The 19,596-nt window shown below is 41.3% G+C and overlaps 1 protein-coding gene across 1 annotated transcript in view; it reads right to left on the bottom strand.

Moving 5' to 3' along the window:
- Positions 1–19,596, bottom strand: part of ABHD16A (abhydrolase domain containing 16A, phospholipase) — a 124,632-nt gene that overhangs the window by 24,395 nt on the left and 80,641 nt on the right. Inside the window, exon 11 of the mRNA XM_053722087.1 lies at positions 6,470–6,519. Coding sequence (XP_053578062.1) covers positions 6,470–6,519 — 50 coding nt within the window. The remainder of the gene's footprint in view (positions 1–6,469; positions 6,520–19,596) is intronic.

Raw genomic sequence — 19,596 nt, forward strand, 5'->3', positions numbered from 1 at the left:
ACCGAGGAGGTCAGTGTGATACCCAGATATTTCAGATGCTTTGTGGCAAGTCTCAGGGGACAACGGTCACTGTTGGATGCAAAAACATCTCCAGGCACAGAAATGTTCAAGATCTCAGACTTGGAAAGATTAAGTGAGAAGTCCGATACCCGCCCGAACCTCACAAACTCAGCCAGCGACTCCAGCAGGGACAAATCATTATCGGCCACAGAGTCAACAGCACATCATCGGCGTACATAGCCAATTTATGCTCTATTCCCCCTGTTCGGATTCCACGTATCACAGAGTTCATGCGTATCTTACAGGCTAGGACCTCCATGATCAGAGCAAAAAGCAGGGGTGAGAGAGGACACCCCTGCCTCGTTCCATTTGAGATCCAAAAGGGTTCAGAGAACAATCCGTTCACTCACACCTTGGCATTCGGATTGGAGTACAGCGAGAATATATTATTTGTAAAATGTGACCCGAAGCCCATCTTTTTCAAGGTGTGCAGCATAAAGGTCCAGCTGACCCGGTCCAAAGCCTTTTCCGCATCCGTCGACACAAGGACCAGCGGAGCGGAATTGGCTTGTGCATGAGAGATCAGCTGAATCACTCTGAGGGTGTTGTCTCGTGCCTCTCTGAGGGGGATAAAGCCTGTTTGGTCCGTGGAGACCAGTTGGGGCATAACATTTTTGAGGCGATTTGCTATTACTTTGGCCAGTATCTTAATGTCAGAGTTAAGCAATGATATTGGTCTGTAGCTGCCAGGCAGATTCTCTGGCTTGTCCGGTTTAGGAATAACCAAAATGTATGCTTCAAGCATCGAACTCGGCATGACAGGAGCCTCGGAGAGCTGGTTAAACACTTGAAGCAAATGGGGTATTAGTATGCCAGCAAATTTTTTATAGTAGCATATGCCAAACCCATCTGGGCCTGGGCTTTTACCGGTTGGGAGAATTTTAATGGCTGCTAGGATCTCTTCCGCAGCAAAAGGTGCATCTAGTTGACTCGCCTGTTCAACAGATAAAGATGGCACTTCTGCTTTTCCAACATAGTCAGAGATCTCTTGTTCAAGAGTCTATCTGTCCCGAGGGTCAGCCTGCAGGCCTTCCACTGAATGTATGTTATAAAGAGATTTATAGAAGTCGCCAAAAGTATTTGCTATGGCTTGACCCTATGCTCCATCCCCTGTTTATCTGTTATTTCGTAGACATACGAGCGCAATCTTTTCCGCTTTATTACTATGCTCAAAAAACATTTGACGCAATATGAGAGCTTTTTTGTGTTGTTCCTCTTGTAGGTGGCGTAACAGGGCTGACCTAGCTGAGGCCAGATCCTCTTGAAGGGCCCGGTTGGCAGGTCGATCTTTATGCGCTAGTTCTATTTGTGAGACCTGTGCTAACAACGCGTTATAGGTTTCTCTTTTGGACCTGCGCAAAGCTGCGCTATGTCCGATCAGGCAACCTCGAATCACACTCTTGTGGGCTTCCCACACAGTGGAGCTGTCCATGGCCTCATCCACATTTATGCAGAAATATTCCTCAATATTTTTTTGTAATTTTTGGGTTAAGAGTTTATTGTCAAGAAGATATTCGTCGAGGCTCCAGGGAGTTACTGGGGTGTTTGGCCAGTTAATAGTGCATTTGACTGGAGCGTAGTCCGACCATGTGATCGTATTGATACTGCATCCTGTTGTCACTGCGAGACCCGCCGAGTCAGCAAAAAGATAGTCGATTCTAGTGTACTTCCTATGAGGGTGAAAGTAAAAAGTAAAGTTTTTGTCAGATGGGTGGAAGGTACGCCAGATGTCATGCAAAACCAGGTCCCTAAGGGACCTGATTAGGTGTTTAGCCACTTTATGGGGGGCGCTGGAGAGGCCATCCGAAGTATCCAAGATGGGGTTCAAGGAAATATTAAAATCTCCTCCCAGGAAGAGGATACCTTTCTGTGATTCCAAAATCAGATGTGCTATTTTCTTAAAAAACACATCCTGTGCCTTGTTTGGGAAGTATAGATTAACCAGGGTCATGGGTCTACCATATAACTTGCCTGTCATAATTATATATCTACCATTAGGATCTTTTAGTGTTTGCTCTGATTGGAATGGGACACTGTGGTGGAACAATATGCCAACTCCATTCTTTTTGGAGGGTCCTGAAGCAAAGCAGGCTGTTGGATAATGTCTGCTAAATCATTTGGGCTCTCTGTGTCTAGAATAATGTGTTTCTTGAATAAAGATGATGTCACCTCCCATCCTGTGTAGGTCTCTTGTGATGATTGAACGTTTCCCCGGGTTGTTCAGGCCATTAACATTTACTGTGAGAAGATCCAAATTATGGACTCTATTTAGTGGTCGTGGGAGCGCCATTAATGGGGAAAAAAAAAAGGAGAAAAATTGAGGAGAGAATGATGTGTAGAGAAATAGAAGCGAGGGAAAGGGCAATTTAAAGGGGGGAGGTATGGTCAAGAGGGGAAAGATTTAGTAAGCAGAAGAATGAGAGAAGGAAGAGCAGAAGATAAAGAATCCAGAGAGGACCAGGCAACAAGAAGCTAGATCCTCACACGTATCACAGATGAGTCTGGGGATGAGGGGTAAGGAGAAAAGAGGTATGTATTTAGTAAGTAAACAAATAGGAGGTAGTAACCTCAATACTCTTGTAAAGATATATGAACAGATATTTGAACTTTGTAGGTAAAGTAACTCAAAACGTATCAATAACTATTGTTAGAACTTAGATGTGAACTAAGGGCGGACACCCAGACCACCCATTACAATGTCACCCACCCGGTGTCCCATACATTCTAGAAAGTGTACGATTCCTAAACCCACCAAATATATACAGTTTATGTCCTATGAACTCTTTTCTCAACCTATCCCTACGTGTCCCTTTAACTATGCGAATATATGCTTTAACTAGAAATTTTTTTTGGTTTTTTTTTGTTTTTTGTTTTGTTTTGTTTTTTTTAAATTATTTTCCCATGAATCTCCAACAAGGTTTAGATAACAATCCTAGTTTCTTGTAACATTGATTTCCCTCCTCTGGTGCAATATACTCTAAGCAACTGTCCCATCTCTCTCACAAGCCCCCCATTCCTCCTCTTTCGGTCACCTCCTTAGCCTTATAGTCTCGTATTTAAACAGCCATAAAGGTCTGAGGTGGAGGTCATTACATTCTATTGGCGCTAGGGAGAGCGAGAAAAATCATCTGATAACTTTACATGTCTTATAAGTTCGTGAAAAATATTCCTGTGGATGAGAAACTGAAGACACATACAACAATATAATAGTAGTTGCCCGGGACAAAGCAATAAACAATAAAGGGCTAGGAAAAGGCATATTTACATTCGAAAGTTCAGTTTCTAATGTCTGCCAGTGTCTCTCAGTGTCCAAGTAATTTGGCAGAGGTGTTAGGGACACGTAGTTCTAGGCCGAATGTTAAAAAGCTGAAAGAAAAGGTTATAAATACAACATGCTTTCCAAATTGGAATAGGTAATCATACACTTATCTGCTCCAGAAGATGGTGGGGCTGTTGAACCCAGGCAATGTGTTCCATGAGAAGTCCAGTACCACCAGTGTATCGAGTGTAATTCAGTGACAAGTCCCCTAGGGGCCTAATCAGGGCCTCGATCAGCTACTCTGCGGTTAACTTCAGGGCCTGGTTGTGCAGGGACCACTGGCATGTTTGGTGGTCTAAGGTTTGGTTTAAAGTGAGGAGATCCTCCGATGACTTATAGATTACTGTTGAGCCGTTCTTAGATGCGATGATACAAGTGGGAAATCCCCATCTGTATTGGATTTGTTGCTCTTTAAGACTGTAGGTGATATAGCGTAGGTCTCTTCGCTTCTGAAGGGTTGCAGGGCACAGGTCTGTGAAGACCTGGATGTCGGAACCCTCATATGTAAGGGGGTGCTTATTTCTGGATAGCCGAAGTATGTCTTCCTTGTCTTTGTAGGAGAGAAGCTTGATGATATCCCTTGGGGGAGCTCTGGCCGGTGGTCTGGGCCTAAGAGCCCGGTGTGCTCTTTCAACTTGTATCTCAGCTGTGTTAGGAGCATTTTTGAGAAATTTAAAGAAGTCCTGTATATATTGACCTATCTCAGGAGGATTTACTGTTTCAGGTACTCCGCGCAGTCGCAAGTTATTGCGCCTACTCCTTTTTCAAGGTCCTCGATTCTGTCGGTCAGGGTTTGAACCGTCGCATCCTGGGATTGTATACAGCTGGCCTGATGTTGGAGGTCTGAGCGTATTGTTTCCTGCATTTCTTCCATCTGTGAAACTGTATGATCTACTGCAACTATGTCTTTTTTCAAGTCCCCAAACATGTGTTTGACATCCATCATAGCTTCATGTATATCATTTTAAGATGACAGGTGCTTAATGCCATCCTTAGTAAGGTAGCAAAGTTGCAGGGGGTCTAGATTAGGTGTCTGAACAGCCGAAGTTTGTTTACCACTGTCAGTCAGCTCTCTATGAGTACCAGAGGCAGGATCAGCGGAAATTAGGTAGCTTTCCATATTAGAAGATTGGGAGCCCTTGACTGGCTTGATAATAGTCTGTTTGCCATATTCAGACACAGGGCAACACCAGGGCAGGAATATTTTTCTCAGCTCCTATTGTGTAGCAGGTGCAGATGTATGTTTGTATGTCTGTAAGGGGTTACTTGGTCAGGTCAGACAAGCCTGCGTGGCCTAACAATGCTGCCTTAAGTGAAGTCAGATCAGGGTTCCCCCTCACACATGCCAGATATAAACCTCAGCAGGTCAGAGCAAGCCTGATGCTGTGATTGTGTAGTTCAAGAAGTTTTCAACACTGAGCGTCTATCAGTTTTCTCAAGTCTAGTATCATGCTAATTATATAGCTATTTCCCTCTATGGCTGTAGAAAGTTGCTATGTATCTTGGGCAATACCGCTACATCAACAGGGCCCACAAGTTGTATCACACCGATCACACTTAGAAATTTATTAAGTACCTGATTGCCCGTATCTTGTCGTCTCAGAGGTCAGTAGTTAGGAAAATCAGGGGCCTAAAGCGTGTCAGCGTCTTACTTTATGCGACGATCCACTATAGCAAACTTTGTAGACTTGTCAATTTGCAGGGAGTCCGGGCTCCAGCCGACCCGATCCCACTCCCGGTAGTCGGATACTTTAACCCAGATGCGGTGTTTGCTGTTGTTCACTTTACGCGGTCGTTGTCGTTACCGCTACAGCTGGGTCCTTTCCAGCCTAGGCCTTACTACGCACCTTTGATAAAAGGGGTCTCCGTTGCAGCTTAGCGTCCCAAAACAGCAGTCACAGGTGTCCGGTTCCTTCTTATGTGCAGATTTGAGCTTTCTACTCGTTCCAACGTGCTGTGAGTCACTAATTACCTTTATCAAGAGCCATGAGGCTTCAGAGCTAGATCAATGTGCGGCCATCTACAAGCGTGGCCAAGCTCCACCCCCCCCATGTAGATATATTTTTTAACGTTTCATTAGCTGTGTAAATATTGACAAAATAAGTGTAAAGTTTTAGTGTCTATAAAACAATGGGCGCTGCCATGTTGTAACTTCTCTGCTGTAGCCAATTAGGTGCAGTTATACATAGGCCACTAGAGTGTGCAGCCAATTGCTGTGGGGAATAGAACAGTGATGTGCACTTCTATTACCAACAGAAAAGCACACAATATTAGGAGAGAGAGAGAGAAAGAGAAATTTAATGTCCCTTTAAAAATGTTGCACTTAATGGATTAAAGGCTAAAATAAGACAATTGTTGTAAGCAATGTTTCCAATGGAAAGGTCATAACGTACATTTTTAAAAATGAATTTAAATTGAAGCTTAGTGGATCTGAATTCTGTTCAATAATATGACAAAATAAGCTCTCTTTATTGTGATATTATCAATGTCTTACAATATTGTGATGAAAATGTGTCTTATATACAAATGAAAATCAATGGATCAATTGACAGATTTCATTAACCGGAAAGACCACAAATTACATTTGCTTGTGTTCACCTCATTTCCAGCAGTTTCCATCTATTGTCTTATATTGAAAATATAGAGAAACTAGGAAAAAGCATCTCATGAAAATAAAAAAAAAAGAACCATAACTGGTGTTTAGTAGCCTCAGAGATTTAATTAAAAATGGACGGTAAAGCCAAAATGAAACCTTCCCGATTCAGATAAAGTATGCAAATTTAAAACAATTTTCCAGTTCTCTTAAATTCTCAAATTTGCTTCTATTTCTTGGCATTCTTTGTTAAAAAACTAACCTAAGTAAGCTTGGGAGCAGCAATGCACCACTGGCAGCTAGCTGCACATTGGTGGCTGCACATATATGCCTGTTGTCATTGGCTTAACTGTGTTCAGCTAGCTCCCAGTAGTGCATTGCTGCTTCTTCAACAAAGGATACCAAGAGAATGAAACAAATGTGATAACAGAAGTAAATTGGAAAGAGGTTTAAAATGTTAGATCTTTATTGTTTGGTTACATAATGAAAGAACTTACCGTGCTACCAGCAAATCCTGGATGATTCCAGCCAAGGACAGAATAGCCAGCTGGAATAAAACATAATATTATATGAAAATAAATTGCAATACACGTATATTCATCTGAAACTGTGTAGACTCTCGTACTCCCCCACTTAATTGGTTTTATGTTGAACCTGCAGCAAGATTATTTCATTCTGCTGGTGGATTTAAGGTTTTTTTGAAGTCAACTAAAACTTTATTGTTGGGACTGACAAACAAAACAAAATGTATGCTTACCAGACATTATTTTCATGGTGGTGAGAGTCCAAGAGCCATTACTTTTGACCTTCAACTTCTGGCCAGAAGGAGGAGGCAAAGATACTTAACAGTCCAAGAGCTTTCAATCCCTCCCACCTCTCTGGTATCAGTCTAATGTACAACTGAGAAAGGAGAAAAACCTGAAAGCAGGAAAGGACAAAGCAAGGTAAATGAGGTGCATGCTACACCACATATATATATACGCACACACACACATACACACACACACAGTCACCACCATGAAAGAAATTAACAGGTAACCATAAATGTTGTTTTCTTTCATAAGTTGGGGAAAGTCCATGGGCCATTACTCCTGGGATATAATACCCAAAACTGTAGGGTCCATTGTGAGACTAAAATAAAGGCAGACACTATAGTCTGTTGGACTTTCCTGCCAAAAGCTGCCTCAAAAGCTGCAAAAACCATTAAAAAAATATAAAACAATTTGTTGGTTGATTTTTTCCAGAAGAAACCCATTTGATTTTGTAAAAAAGGATAAAGGAGCAAAGAAGTATAGTCAATTTAGAAAGAAATTGCTAAAAGAAACAATACCTTCAAAGACAGAACATAAAATGTCTAGGCCATGCATAAGTTTAAAGAAAGAACTTGCAAGAATCTTAAAACCAATCTAAAGGGCCATTATACACTCATTTTTTCTTTGCATTAATGTTTTGTAGATGATCTTTTTATAAAGCCCATAAAGTTTTTTGTTTTTTTTTTAAATGTATAATTTTGCTTATTTTTAAATAACATTGCTCTGATTTTCAGACTCCTAACCAAGCCCCAAAGTTTTATTTGAATACCGTCAGCTACCTTTTCCAGCTTGTTTGTGTAAAGGGTCTTTTCATATGCAAAAGAAGAGGGAGGGGGGAGTGTCTTATTTTCCACTTGCAGAGGGCTTTCCAACTGCCTTTTCAACAGAGCTAAACTGAAAGCTTCTAAGTACGTTTTTAAACCATTTTATACTGGATTTTTATATCAGTATCTGTGCATCTTATTCTTAATAGTAGTGTCTATTACATGCAGTTATATGAAAATGAGTGTATACTGTCCCTTTAATGTTACAAAAAGGACATACTAGCTGAACTACCAGTCTAGAGCGTGAACGAAAATATGAATGTCAGGAAACTTAGCAATTTCTTAATGACATAAAACCAAAGAGATGAAAAGAGACCTGTCAAATACTTGCAGAAATCACTTAACTAAACCAACTTGTAAGAATTGGAGAAGTCTTGTAATTCTGAAAGAATGTCAGTGCAAACTATGGTTATCAACAACAGGAAAAAAAAGACTTTCCAAATCTTTTGGTAAATCTTTCTCTTAAAGGTTAAAGGGACAGTCAACACCAGAATTTTTTTCGTTTTAAAAGAAAGATAAACCCTTAATTACCCATTACCCAGTTTTGCATAACCAACACAGTTATCATAATACACTTTTTACCTCTGTGATTATCTTGTATCTAAGTCTCTGCAGACTGCCCCATATTTTAGTTCTTTTGACACACTTGCATTTTAGACAATCAGTGCTCACTCCTCGGTAAATTCACATTAATGAGCTCAATTTTATCTGTATGAAACACATGAACTAACGCCCTCTAGTGGTGAAAAACGGTCAAAATGCATTTAGATTAGAGGCGGCCTTCAAGGTGTAAGAAATTAGCATATGAACCTCCTAGGTTTAGCGTTCAACAAATTGGTGATGAAAGTAAATTGGAAAGTTGTTTAAAATTGCATGCCCTATTGGAATCATGAAAGTTTTTTTTTGGACTTGACCTGGTCCTTTTAAAAAGGGATGGTAAACTTCAATATAACTATTAAAAAAAATGAAAGTTCAAGCCATATTTTTTATAAAAAACTTTTTTTTATTACTTCTTTTAAATACATTTTTTTAATTCATCTAATATATTATAGATAATGCTCCCTGCCAGCCTCCCTCCTCTCTTTTTTTATTGCCTTTTTTCTGCCCAATCAAAAGCTTAGCCATCTGGACTATTGAACATATGAATTTCATTATAAGCATAGTAACCACAGCCTGTCAGTGCTCGTTACTTTTCTGCATGAGTAGCACAAAAACATAATTTATGCTTACCTGATAAAATTTATTTCTCTTGTAGTGTATCCAGTCCACGGATCATTCATTACTTGTGGGATATTCTCCTTCCCAACAGGAAGTTGCAAGAGGATCACCCACAGCAGAGCTGCTATATAGCTCCTCCCCTCACTGCCATATCCAGTCATTCGACCGAAACAAGACGAGAAAGGAGAAACCATAGGGTGCAGTGGTGATTGTAGTTTAATTAAAATTTAGACCTGCCTTAAAAGGACAAGGCGGGCCGTGGACTGGATACAATACAAGAGAAATAAATTTATCAGGTTAGCATAAATTATGTTTTCTCTTGTTAAGTGTATCCAGTCCATCCATTACTTGTGGGATACCAATACCAAAGCTAAAGTACACGGATGATGGGAGGGACAAGGCAGGAACTTAAACAGAAGGACCACTGCCTGTAGAACCTCTCTCCCAAAAACAGCCTCCGAAGAAGCAAAAGTGTCAGATTTGTAAAATTTTGAAAAGGTGTGAAGCGAAGACCAAGTCGCAGCCTTGCAAATCTGTTCAACAGAGGCCTCATTTTTAAAGGCCCAGGTGGAAGCCACAGCTCTAGTAGAATGAGCTGTAATCCTTTCAGGGGGCTGCTGTCCAGCAGTCTCATAGGCTAAGCGTATTATGCTCCGAAGCCAAAAGGAGAGAGAGGTTGTCGAAGCTTTTTGACCTCTCCTCTGTCCAGAGTAAACGACAAACAGGGCAGATGTTTGACGAAAATCTTTAGTAGCCTGTAAGTAAAACTTCAAGGCACGGACTACGTCCAGATTATGCAAAAGACGTTCCTTCTTTGAAGAAGGATTAGGAAACAATGATGGAACAACAATCTCTTGATTGATATTCCTGTTAGAAACCACCTTAGGTAAAAACCCAGGTTTGGTACGCAGAACTACCTTGTCTGAATGAAAAATCAGATAAGGAGAATAACAATGTAAGGCAGATAACTCAGAGACTCTTCGAGCCAAGGAAATAGCCATCAAAAACAGAACTTTCCAAGATAAAAGTTTAATATCAATGGAATGAAGGGGTTCAAACGGAACTCCCTGAAGAACTTTAAGAACCAAGTTTAAGCTCCACGGGGGAGCAACAGTTTTAAACACAGGCTTAGTCCTAACCAAAGCCAGACAAAATGCCTGGACGTCTGGAACTTCTGTCAGACGCTTGTGCAAAAGAATAGACAGAGCAGAGATCTGTCCTTTTAAAGAACTAGCTGATAAGCCTTTGCCCAAACCCTCTTGGAGAAAGGACAATATCCTAGGAATCCTAACCTTACTCCATGAGTAACTCTTGGATTCACACCAATAAAGATATTTACGCCATATCTTAGGGTAGATTTTCCTGGTGACAGGCTTCCGAGCCTGTATTAAGGTATCAATGACTGACTCGGAGAAGCCACGCCTTGATAGAATCAAGCGTTCAATCTCCATGCAGTCAGTCTCAGAGAAATTAGATTTGGATGATTGAAAGGACCTTGTATTAGAAGGTCCTGCCTCAGAGGCAGAGTCCATGGTGGAAGAGATGACATGTCCACTAGGTCTGCATACCAGGTCCTGCGTGGCCACGCAGGCGCTATCAGAATCACCGATGCTCTCTCCTGTTTGATTTTGGCAATCAGTCGAGGGAGCAGAGGAAACGGTGGAAACACATAGGCCAGGTTGAAGAACCAAGGAGCTGCTAGAGCATCTATCAGCGTTGCTCCCGGGTCCCTGGACCTGGATCCGTAACAAGGAAGCTTGGCGTTCTGGCGAGACGCCATGAGATCCAGTTCTGCTTTGCCCCAACGATGAAGCAGTTGAGCAAACACCTCCGGATGGAGTTCCCACTCCCCCGGATGAAAAGTCTGACGACTTAGAAAATCCGCCTCCCAGTTCTCCACGCCTGGGATGTGGATCGCTGACAGGTGGCAAGAGTGAGACTCTGCCCAGCGAATTATCTTTGAGACTTCTAACATCGCTAGGGAACTCCTGGTTCCCCCTTGATGGTCGATGTAAGCCACAGTCGTGATGTCCGACTGAAATCTGATGAACCTCAGTGTTGCTAACTGAGGCCAAGCTAGAAGAGCATTGAATATTGCTCTTAACTCCAGAATATTTATTGGGAGGAGTTTCTCCTCCTGAGTCCACGATCCCTGAGCCTTCAGGGAGTTCCAGACTGCGCCCCAACCTAGAAGGCGGCTGGCATCTGTTGTTACAATCGTCCAATCTGGCCTGCGAAAGGTCATACCCTTGGACAGATGGACCCGAGAAAGCCACCAGAGAAGAGAATCTCTGGTCTCTTGATCCAGATTTAGTAGAGGGGACAAATCTGAGTAATCCCCATTCCACTGACTTAGCATGCATAATTGCAGCGGTATGAGATGCAGGCGCGCAAATGGCACTATGTCCATTGCCGCTACCATTAAGCCGATTACTTCCATGCACTGAGCCACTGACGGGCGTGGAATGGAATGAAGGACACGGCAAGCATTTAGAAGTTTTGATAACCTGGACTCCGTCAGGTAAATTTTCATCTCTACAGAATCTATAAGAGTCCCTAGGAAGGAGACTCTTGTGAGTGGTGATAGAGAACTCTTTTCCACGTTCACTTTCCACCCATGCGACCTCAGAAATGCCAGAACTATCTCTGTATGAGACTTGGCAATTTGAAAGCTTGACGCCTGTATCAGGATGTCGTCTAGATACGGAGCCACCGCTATGCCTCGCGGTCTTAGAACCACCAGAAGTGAGCCCAGAACCTTTGTAAAAATTCTCGGGGCAGTGGCCAACCCGAAGGGAAGAGCTACAAATTGGTAATGCCTGTCTAGAAAGGCAAACCTTAGGAACCGATGATGATCTTTGTGAATCGGTATGTGAAGGTAGGCATCCTTTAAGTCCACTGTGGTCATGTACTGACCCGCTTGGATCATGGGTAGGATGGTCCGAATAGTTTCCATTTTGAATGATGGAACTATGAGGAATTTGTTTAAGATCTTTAGATCCAAGATTGGTCTGAAGGTTCCCTCTTTCTTGGGAACCACAAACAGATTTGAATAAAATCCCTGTCCTTGTTCCGTCCACGGAACTGGATGGATCACTCCCATTACTAGGAGGTCTTGCACACAGCTTAAGAATGCCTCTTTCTTTATCTGGTTTGCTGATAACCTTGAAAGATGAACTCTCCCTTGTGGAGGAGAAGCTTTGAAGTCCAGAGGATATCCCTGAGATATGATCTCCAACGCCCAGGGATCCTGAACATCTCTTGCCCACGCCTGGGCGAAGAGAGAAAGCCTGCCCCCCACTAGATCCGTTTCCGGATAGGGGGCCGTTCCTTCATGCTGTCTTGGGGGCAGCAGCAGGCTTTCTGGCCTGCTTGCCCTTGTTCCAGGACTGGTTAGGTTTCCAGGCCTGTCTGGAATGAGCAACAGTTCCTTCTTGTTTTGAAGCGGAGGAAGTTGATGCTGCTCCTGCCTTGAAATTTCGAAAGGCACGAAAATTAGACTGTTTGGCCTTTGATTTGGCCCTGTCCTGGGGAAGGGTATGACCCTTGCCTCCAGTAATGTCAGCAATAATTTCCTTCAAGCCAGGCCCGAATAAGGTCTGCCCCTTGAAAGGAATGTTGAGTAATTTAGACTTTGAAGTCACGTCAGCTGACCAGGATTTAAGCCATAGCGCCCTACGCGCCTGGATGGAGAATCCGGAATTCTTAGCCGTTAGTTTAGTCAAATGAACAATGGCATCAGAAACAAATGAGTTAACTAGCTTAAGCGTTCTAAGCTTGTCAATAATTTCATTCAATGGAGCTGTCTGGATGGCCTCTTCCAGGGCCTCAAACCAGAATGCCGCCGCAGCAGTGACAGGCGCAATGCATGCAAGGGGCTGTAAAATAAAACCTTGTTGAATAAACATTTTCTTAAGGTAACCCTCCAATTTTTTATCCATTGGATCTGAAAAAGCACAACTGTCCTCAACCGGGATAGTGGTACGCTTTGCTAAAGTAGAAACTGCTCCCTCCACCTTAGGGACCGTCTGCCATAAGTCCCGTGTAGTGGCGTCTATTGGAAACGTTTTTCTAAATATAGGAGGTGGGGAAAAGGGCACACCGGGTCTATCCCACTCCTTGCTAATAATTTATGTAAGCCGTTTTAGGTATAGGAAAAACGTCAGTACACACCGGCACCGCATAGTATCTATCCAGCCTACACAATTTCTCTGGAATTGCAACTGTGTTACAGTCATTCAGAGCAGCTAATACCTCCCCAAGCAATACACGGAGATTCTCAAGCTTAAATTTAAAATTAGAAATCTCTGAATCAGGTTTCTACGAGTCAGAGATGTCACCCACAGACTGAAGCTCTCCGTCCTCATGTTCTGCATACTGTGACGCAGTATCAGACATGGCTCTAACAGCATTTGCGCGCTCTGTATCTCTCCTAACCCCAGAGCTATCGTGCTTGCCTCTTAATTCAGGCAATCTAGATAATACCTCTGACAGGGTATTCATGATTGCAGCCATGTCCTGCAAGGTAATCGCTATGGGCATCCCTGATGTAATTGGCGCCATATTAGCGTGCGTCGCCTGAGCGGGAGGCGAAGGGTCTGACACGTGGGGAGAGTTAGTCGGCATAACTTCCCCCTCGACAGAACCCTCTGGTGATAATTATTTTATAGATAAAGACTGATCTTTACTGTTTAAGGTGAAATCAATACATTTAGTACACATTCTCCTATGGGGCTCCACCATTGCTTTCAAACATAATGAACAAGTAGGTTCCTCTGTGTCAGACATGTTTAAACAGACTAGCAATGAGACTAGCAAGCTTGGAAAACACTTTAAAACAAGTTTACAAGCAATATAAAAAACGTTACTGCGCCTTTAAGAAACACAAATTTTCCCAAATTTTGAAATAACAGTGAAAAAATGCAGTTACACTAATGAAATTTTTACAGTGTATGTAATAAGTTAGCAGAGCATTGCACCCACTTGCAAATGGATGATTAACCCCTTAATACCAAAAACGGAATAACAAATGACAAAAACGTTTTTTAAACAGTCACAACAACTGCCACAGCTCTACTATGGCTTTTTACCTCCCTCAATACGACTTTTGAAGCCTTTTGAGCCCTTCAGAGAAGTCCTGGATCATGCAGGAAGAAGCTGGATGTCTGTGTCTGTAATTTTTGCTGTGCAAAAAAAAACGCCAAAATAGGCCCCTCCCACTCATATTACAACAGTGGGAAGCCTCAGGGAACTGTTTCTAGGCAAAATTCAAGCCAGCCATGTGGAAAAAACTAGGCCCCAATAAGTTTTATCACCAAACATATGTAAAAAAACGATTAAACATGCCAGCAAACGTTTTAAAATACACTTTTATAAGAGTATGTATCTCTATTAATAAGCCTGATACCAGTCGCTATCACTGCATTTAAGGCTTTATTTACATTACTTCGGTATAAGCAGCATTTTCTAGCAAATTCCATCCCTAGAAAAATATTTTAACTGCACATACCTTATTGCAGGAAAACCTGCACGCTATTCCCCCTCTGAAGTTACCTCACTCCTCAGAATATGTGAGAACAGCAAAGGATCTTAGTTACTTCTGCTAAGATCATAGAAAACGCAGGCAGATTCTTTTTCTAAATACTGCCTGAGATAAACAGTACACTCCGGTACCATTTAAAAATAACAAACTTTTGATTGAAGAAATAAATTAAGTATAAAACACCACAGTCCTCTTACGACCTCCATCTTTGTTGAGAGTTGCAAGAGAATGACTGGATATGGCAGTGAGGGGAGGAGCTATAGAGCAGCTCTGCTGTGGGTGATCCTCTTGCAACTTCCTGTTGGGAAGGAGAATATCCCACAAGTAATGGATGATCCGTGGACTGGATACACTTAACAAGAGAAATATAGGATTTATAATTTACCTCAAAATTTCAAATTTTTATAATTGCTCTTTTTTTTTACATTTTACTTACAAATTTTATTACCGATGATTCTAGAAATGTGTACAGCAGTCCCGCCTGCTATACACATCATTGTCATCATACCTGCGCTTTCATGACACATGAACGCTTTATCCATTCTTCTGTTTTACCTTCAGTAGATTGACGTGTACAGCAGTCCCGCCCACTGTACACGTCACTAGGAAGAAACCGTTCACAGTAAATGGGCGATTTCAACTACTGGATGCTTTTAGCCACCTCTTCTCCAATCTTATTGCTCTTTCAAGAAGATTGACGTGTACAGCAGTACCACCCGATGTACACGTCACTGTTATGGGTAGAGCTTTCCCATTATAGCATTGGAACCCTTATTCAATTGTGTGCGCTTTCATAACCAAAGCGCATAGCTCCAATCAGCTCTTGTCTAAAATGACTTGAGCTTTTAGGACCAACTAAACACCTGTTACTACACAGGAGCGATCAAGCTCCCCTAGTAACAAGTGTTCACAAGCCCCTTATATTTCTATCCGGTCTGCTAAGTGAACAGATGATTAGAAGATTCTCTGTTTACTTGCAGAAAGTTCATTCTACTGAATAATCCCTATATATATATATATATATATATATATATATATATATATATATATATATATATATATATATATATATATATATATATATATATATATACATACATACATACACACACACACACACACACACATATACACACACATATACGCAGTGGATATAAAAAGTCTACACACCCCTGTTAAAATGTCAGGTTTCTGTGATGTAAAAAAAAGACAAAGATAAATCATTTCAGAACTTTTTCCACCTTTAATGTGACCTATAAACTGTACAACTCAATTGAAAAACAAACTGAAATCTTTAAGGTAAAGGGAAACAAAAATAAAAAACTAAAATAATATGGTTGCATAAGTGTGAACACCCTTTTATAACTGGGGATGTAGCTGTGTTCAGAATTAAGCAATCACATTCAAAATCATGTTAAATAGGAGTCAGTACACACCTGTCATTTAAAGTGCCTCTGATTAACCCCAAGTAAAGTTCAGCTATTCTAGTTGGTCTTTCCTGACATTTTGTTATTCGTATCCTACAGCAAAAGCCATGGTCCGCAGAGAGCTTCTAAAGCATCAGAGGGATCTCACTGTTAAAAGGTATCAGTCAGGAGAAGGGTACAAAATAATTTCCAAGACATTAGATATACCATGGAACACAGTGAAGATAGTCATTATCAAGTGAAGAAAATATGGTGAAACAGTGACATTACCAAGAACTGGATGTCCCTCCAAAATTGATGAAAAGACGAGAAGAAAACTGGTCTGGGAGGCTGCCAAGAGGCCTACAGCAACATTAAAGGAGCTGCAGGAATATCTGGCAAGTACTGGCTTTGTGGTACATGCGACAACAATCGCCCGTATTCTTCATATGTCTGGGCTATGGGGTAGAGTGGCAAGACGTAAAGCCTTTTCTTACAAAAAAAAAAATCCAAGACCGGCTACATTTTGCAAAAACACATCTGAAGTTTCCCAAAAGCATGTTGCAAAAGGTGTTCTGGTCTGATGAAACCAAAGTTGAACTTTTTGGCCATAATTCCAAAAGTTATGTTTGGCGCAAAAACAACACTGCATATCACCAAAAGAACACCATACCCACAGTGAAGCATGGTGGTGTCAGCATCAGACTTTGGGGCCATTTTTCTTCAGCTGGAACTGGGGCCTTAGTCAAGGTAGAGGGAATAATGAACAGTTCCAAATACCAGACAATATTGGCACAAAACCTTCAGGCTTTTGCTAGAAAGCTGAAAATGAAGAGGAACTTCATCTTTCAGCATGACAACGATCCAAAGCATACATCCAAATCAACAAAGGAATGGCTTCACCAGAAGAAGATTAAAGTTTTGGGATGGCCCAGCCAGAGCCCAGACCTGAATCCAATTAAAAATCTGTGGAGTGATCTGAAGAGGGCTGTGCACAGGAGATGCCCTCGCATTCTGACAGATTTAGAGTGTTTTTGCAAAGAAGAGTGGGCAAATCTTGCCAAGTCAAGATGTGCCAAGCTGAAAAACTCATACCCAAAAAGACTGAGTGCTGTAATAAAATCAAAAGGTGCATCAATAAAGTATTAGTTAAAGGGTGTTCACACTTATGCAACCATATTATTTTAGTTTTTTATTTTTATTTCCCTTTACCTAAAAGATTTCAGTTTGTTTTTCAATTGAGTTGTACAGTTTATAGGTCACATATTTATAGTTGTATGCAAAAGTTTAGGCACCCCTGACAATTTCCATGATTTTCATTTATAAATAATTGGGTGTTTGGATCAGCAATTTCATTTTGATCTATCAAATAACTGAAGGACACAGTAATATTTCAGTAGTGAAATGAGGTTTATTGGATTAACAGAAAATGTGCAATATGCATCAAAATGAAATTAGACAGGTGCATAAATTTGGGCACCCTTGTCATTTTGTTGATTTGAATACCTATAACTACCTAGCAATGATTAATTGGAACACACAATTGGTTTGGTATGCCCATTAAGCCTTGAACTTCATAAACAGGCGCATCCAATCATGAGAAAAGGTATTTAAGGTGGTCAATTGCAAAGTTGTTGTTCTCTTTGACTCTCCTCTGAAGAGTGGCAACATGGGGGCCTCAAAACAACTCTCAAATGATCTGAAAAAAAATATTGTTCATATTATGGTTTAGGGGAAGGCTACAAAAAGCTATCGCAGAGACTTAAGCTGTCAGTGTCCACTGTGAGGAACATAGTGAGGAAATGGAAGACCACAGGTACAGTTTGTGTTAAGACCAGAAGTGGCAGGCCAAGTAAAATATCGGAGAGCAAAGGCAAAGGATGGTGAGAACGGTGAAAAACATCCCACAGACCACCTCCAAAGACCTACAACATCATCTTGCTGCAGATGGTGTCACTGTGCATTGTTCAACAATTCAGCGCACTTTGCACAAGTAAAAGCTGTATGGGAGAGTGATGCGGAAGAAGCCTTTTCTGCACACACGCCACAAACAGAGTCGCTTGAGGTATGCAAACGCACATTTGGACAAGCCAGATTCATTTTGGAAGAAGGTGCTGAGGACTGATGAAACAAATTGGTCATAACAAGGGGTGTTATGCATGGCGGCAAAAAAAACCAGAATTCCAAGACAAACACTTGCCACCCACAGGAAAATTTAGTGGATGTTCCATCATGTTGTGGGGCTGTGTGGCCAGTGCCGGTACGGGGAATCTTGTTAAAGTTGAGGGTCGCATGGATTCCACTCAATATCAGCAGATACTTGAGAATAATGTTGAGGAATCAGTCACAAAGTTAAAGTTACGCCGGGGCTAGATATTTCAACAAGACAACGACCCAAAACACTGCTCAAAATCTACTCTGGCATTTATGCAGAGGAACAAGTACAATGTTCTGGAATGGCCATCCCACTCCCCAGACCTAAATATCATTGAAAATCTGTGGGATGATTTTTAAACAGGCTGTCCATGCTCGGCAACCATTAAACCTAACTCTACTGGAGATGTTTTGCAGGGAGGAATAGTCCAAAACACCTTCATCCAGAATCCAGACACTCATTACAGGCTATAGGAAGCGTCTAGAGGATATATATACGCGTGTGTGTGTGTGATTATGTTATGATTCAATTTACTTGGCTTTATTGCTTAGTAATGTTCCTTAGGGATTATTCAGTAGAATAAACTTTCTGCAAGTAAACAGAGAATCTTCTAATCATCTGTTCACTTAGCAGACTGGATAGAAATATAAGGGGCTTGTGAACACCTGTTACTACACAGGAGCGATCAAGCTCCCCTAGTAACAGGTGTTTAGTTGGTCCTAAAAGCTCAAGTCATTTTAGACAAGAGCTGATTGGAGGTATGCGCTTTGGTTATGAAAAAAAGCGCACACGATTGAATAAGGGTTCCAATGCTATAATGGGAAAGCTCTACCCATAACAGTGACGTGTACAGCGGGTGGGACTGCTGTACACGTCAATCTTCTTGAAAGAGCAATAAGATTGGAAGAGAGGTGGCTAAAAGCATCCAATAGTTGAAATTGCCCATTAACAGTGAACGGTTTCTTCCTAGTGACGTGTACAGCGGGCGGGACTGCTGTACACGTCAATCTACTGAAGGTAAAACAGAAGAATGGATAAAGCGTTCATGTGTCATGAAAGCGCAGGTATGATGACAATGATGTGTATAGCAGGCGGGACTGCTGTACACATCACTTTACTATTTGAGGCACAAAAGTTTCAAGAGTAATAGAAGTAATACAATTATTGGAATAGCTCTAAGAGTGATGTGCACAGCAGGTGGCGCTGCTGTACATGTTTATAAAGTGCTGAGAAGCTACATTGATGGGCAGATCCAATGAAGTTATTGACAGGAATTGTAGAATACAAAAATAATGAATATACAATAATGTAAAATAAAAACAAAAAACAAATATGCAAATTGTTTATAAAACATGAAATAAACATTTTGCAAATTTCATTAATAATAAAATTTACCATCCCTTTAAGCATTCAATCTCTAAACCATTAAGTTGAGTCTTGAGATCCTGATGAAAAAGGAGACAGAGTAAGAGACAAATGAGAAAGACTTAATAAGTGAATCAGATCCACATAACTAGACTAGAACTAGACGGAGCAATACAAATTACTGAAACTCCTGTATTGTGGAGTCAAGAAGATTGCACAGAGTTCTACAATGTAATTGTTAATCTTGCCTCCTGAGGAGACCAAACCCCATAAGCTCTCTTCAGGACTCCCAGACCTTACCC

The sequence above is a fragment of the Bombina bombina genome, chromosome 7 (assembly GCF_027579735.1).
Source record: "Bombina bombina isolate aBomBom1 chromosome 7, aBomBom1.pri, whole genome shotgun sequence".
NCBI classification, from domain to species: Eukaryota; Metazoa; Chordata; class Amphibia; order Anura; family Bombinatoridae; genus Bombina; species Bombina bombina.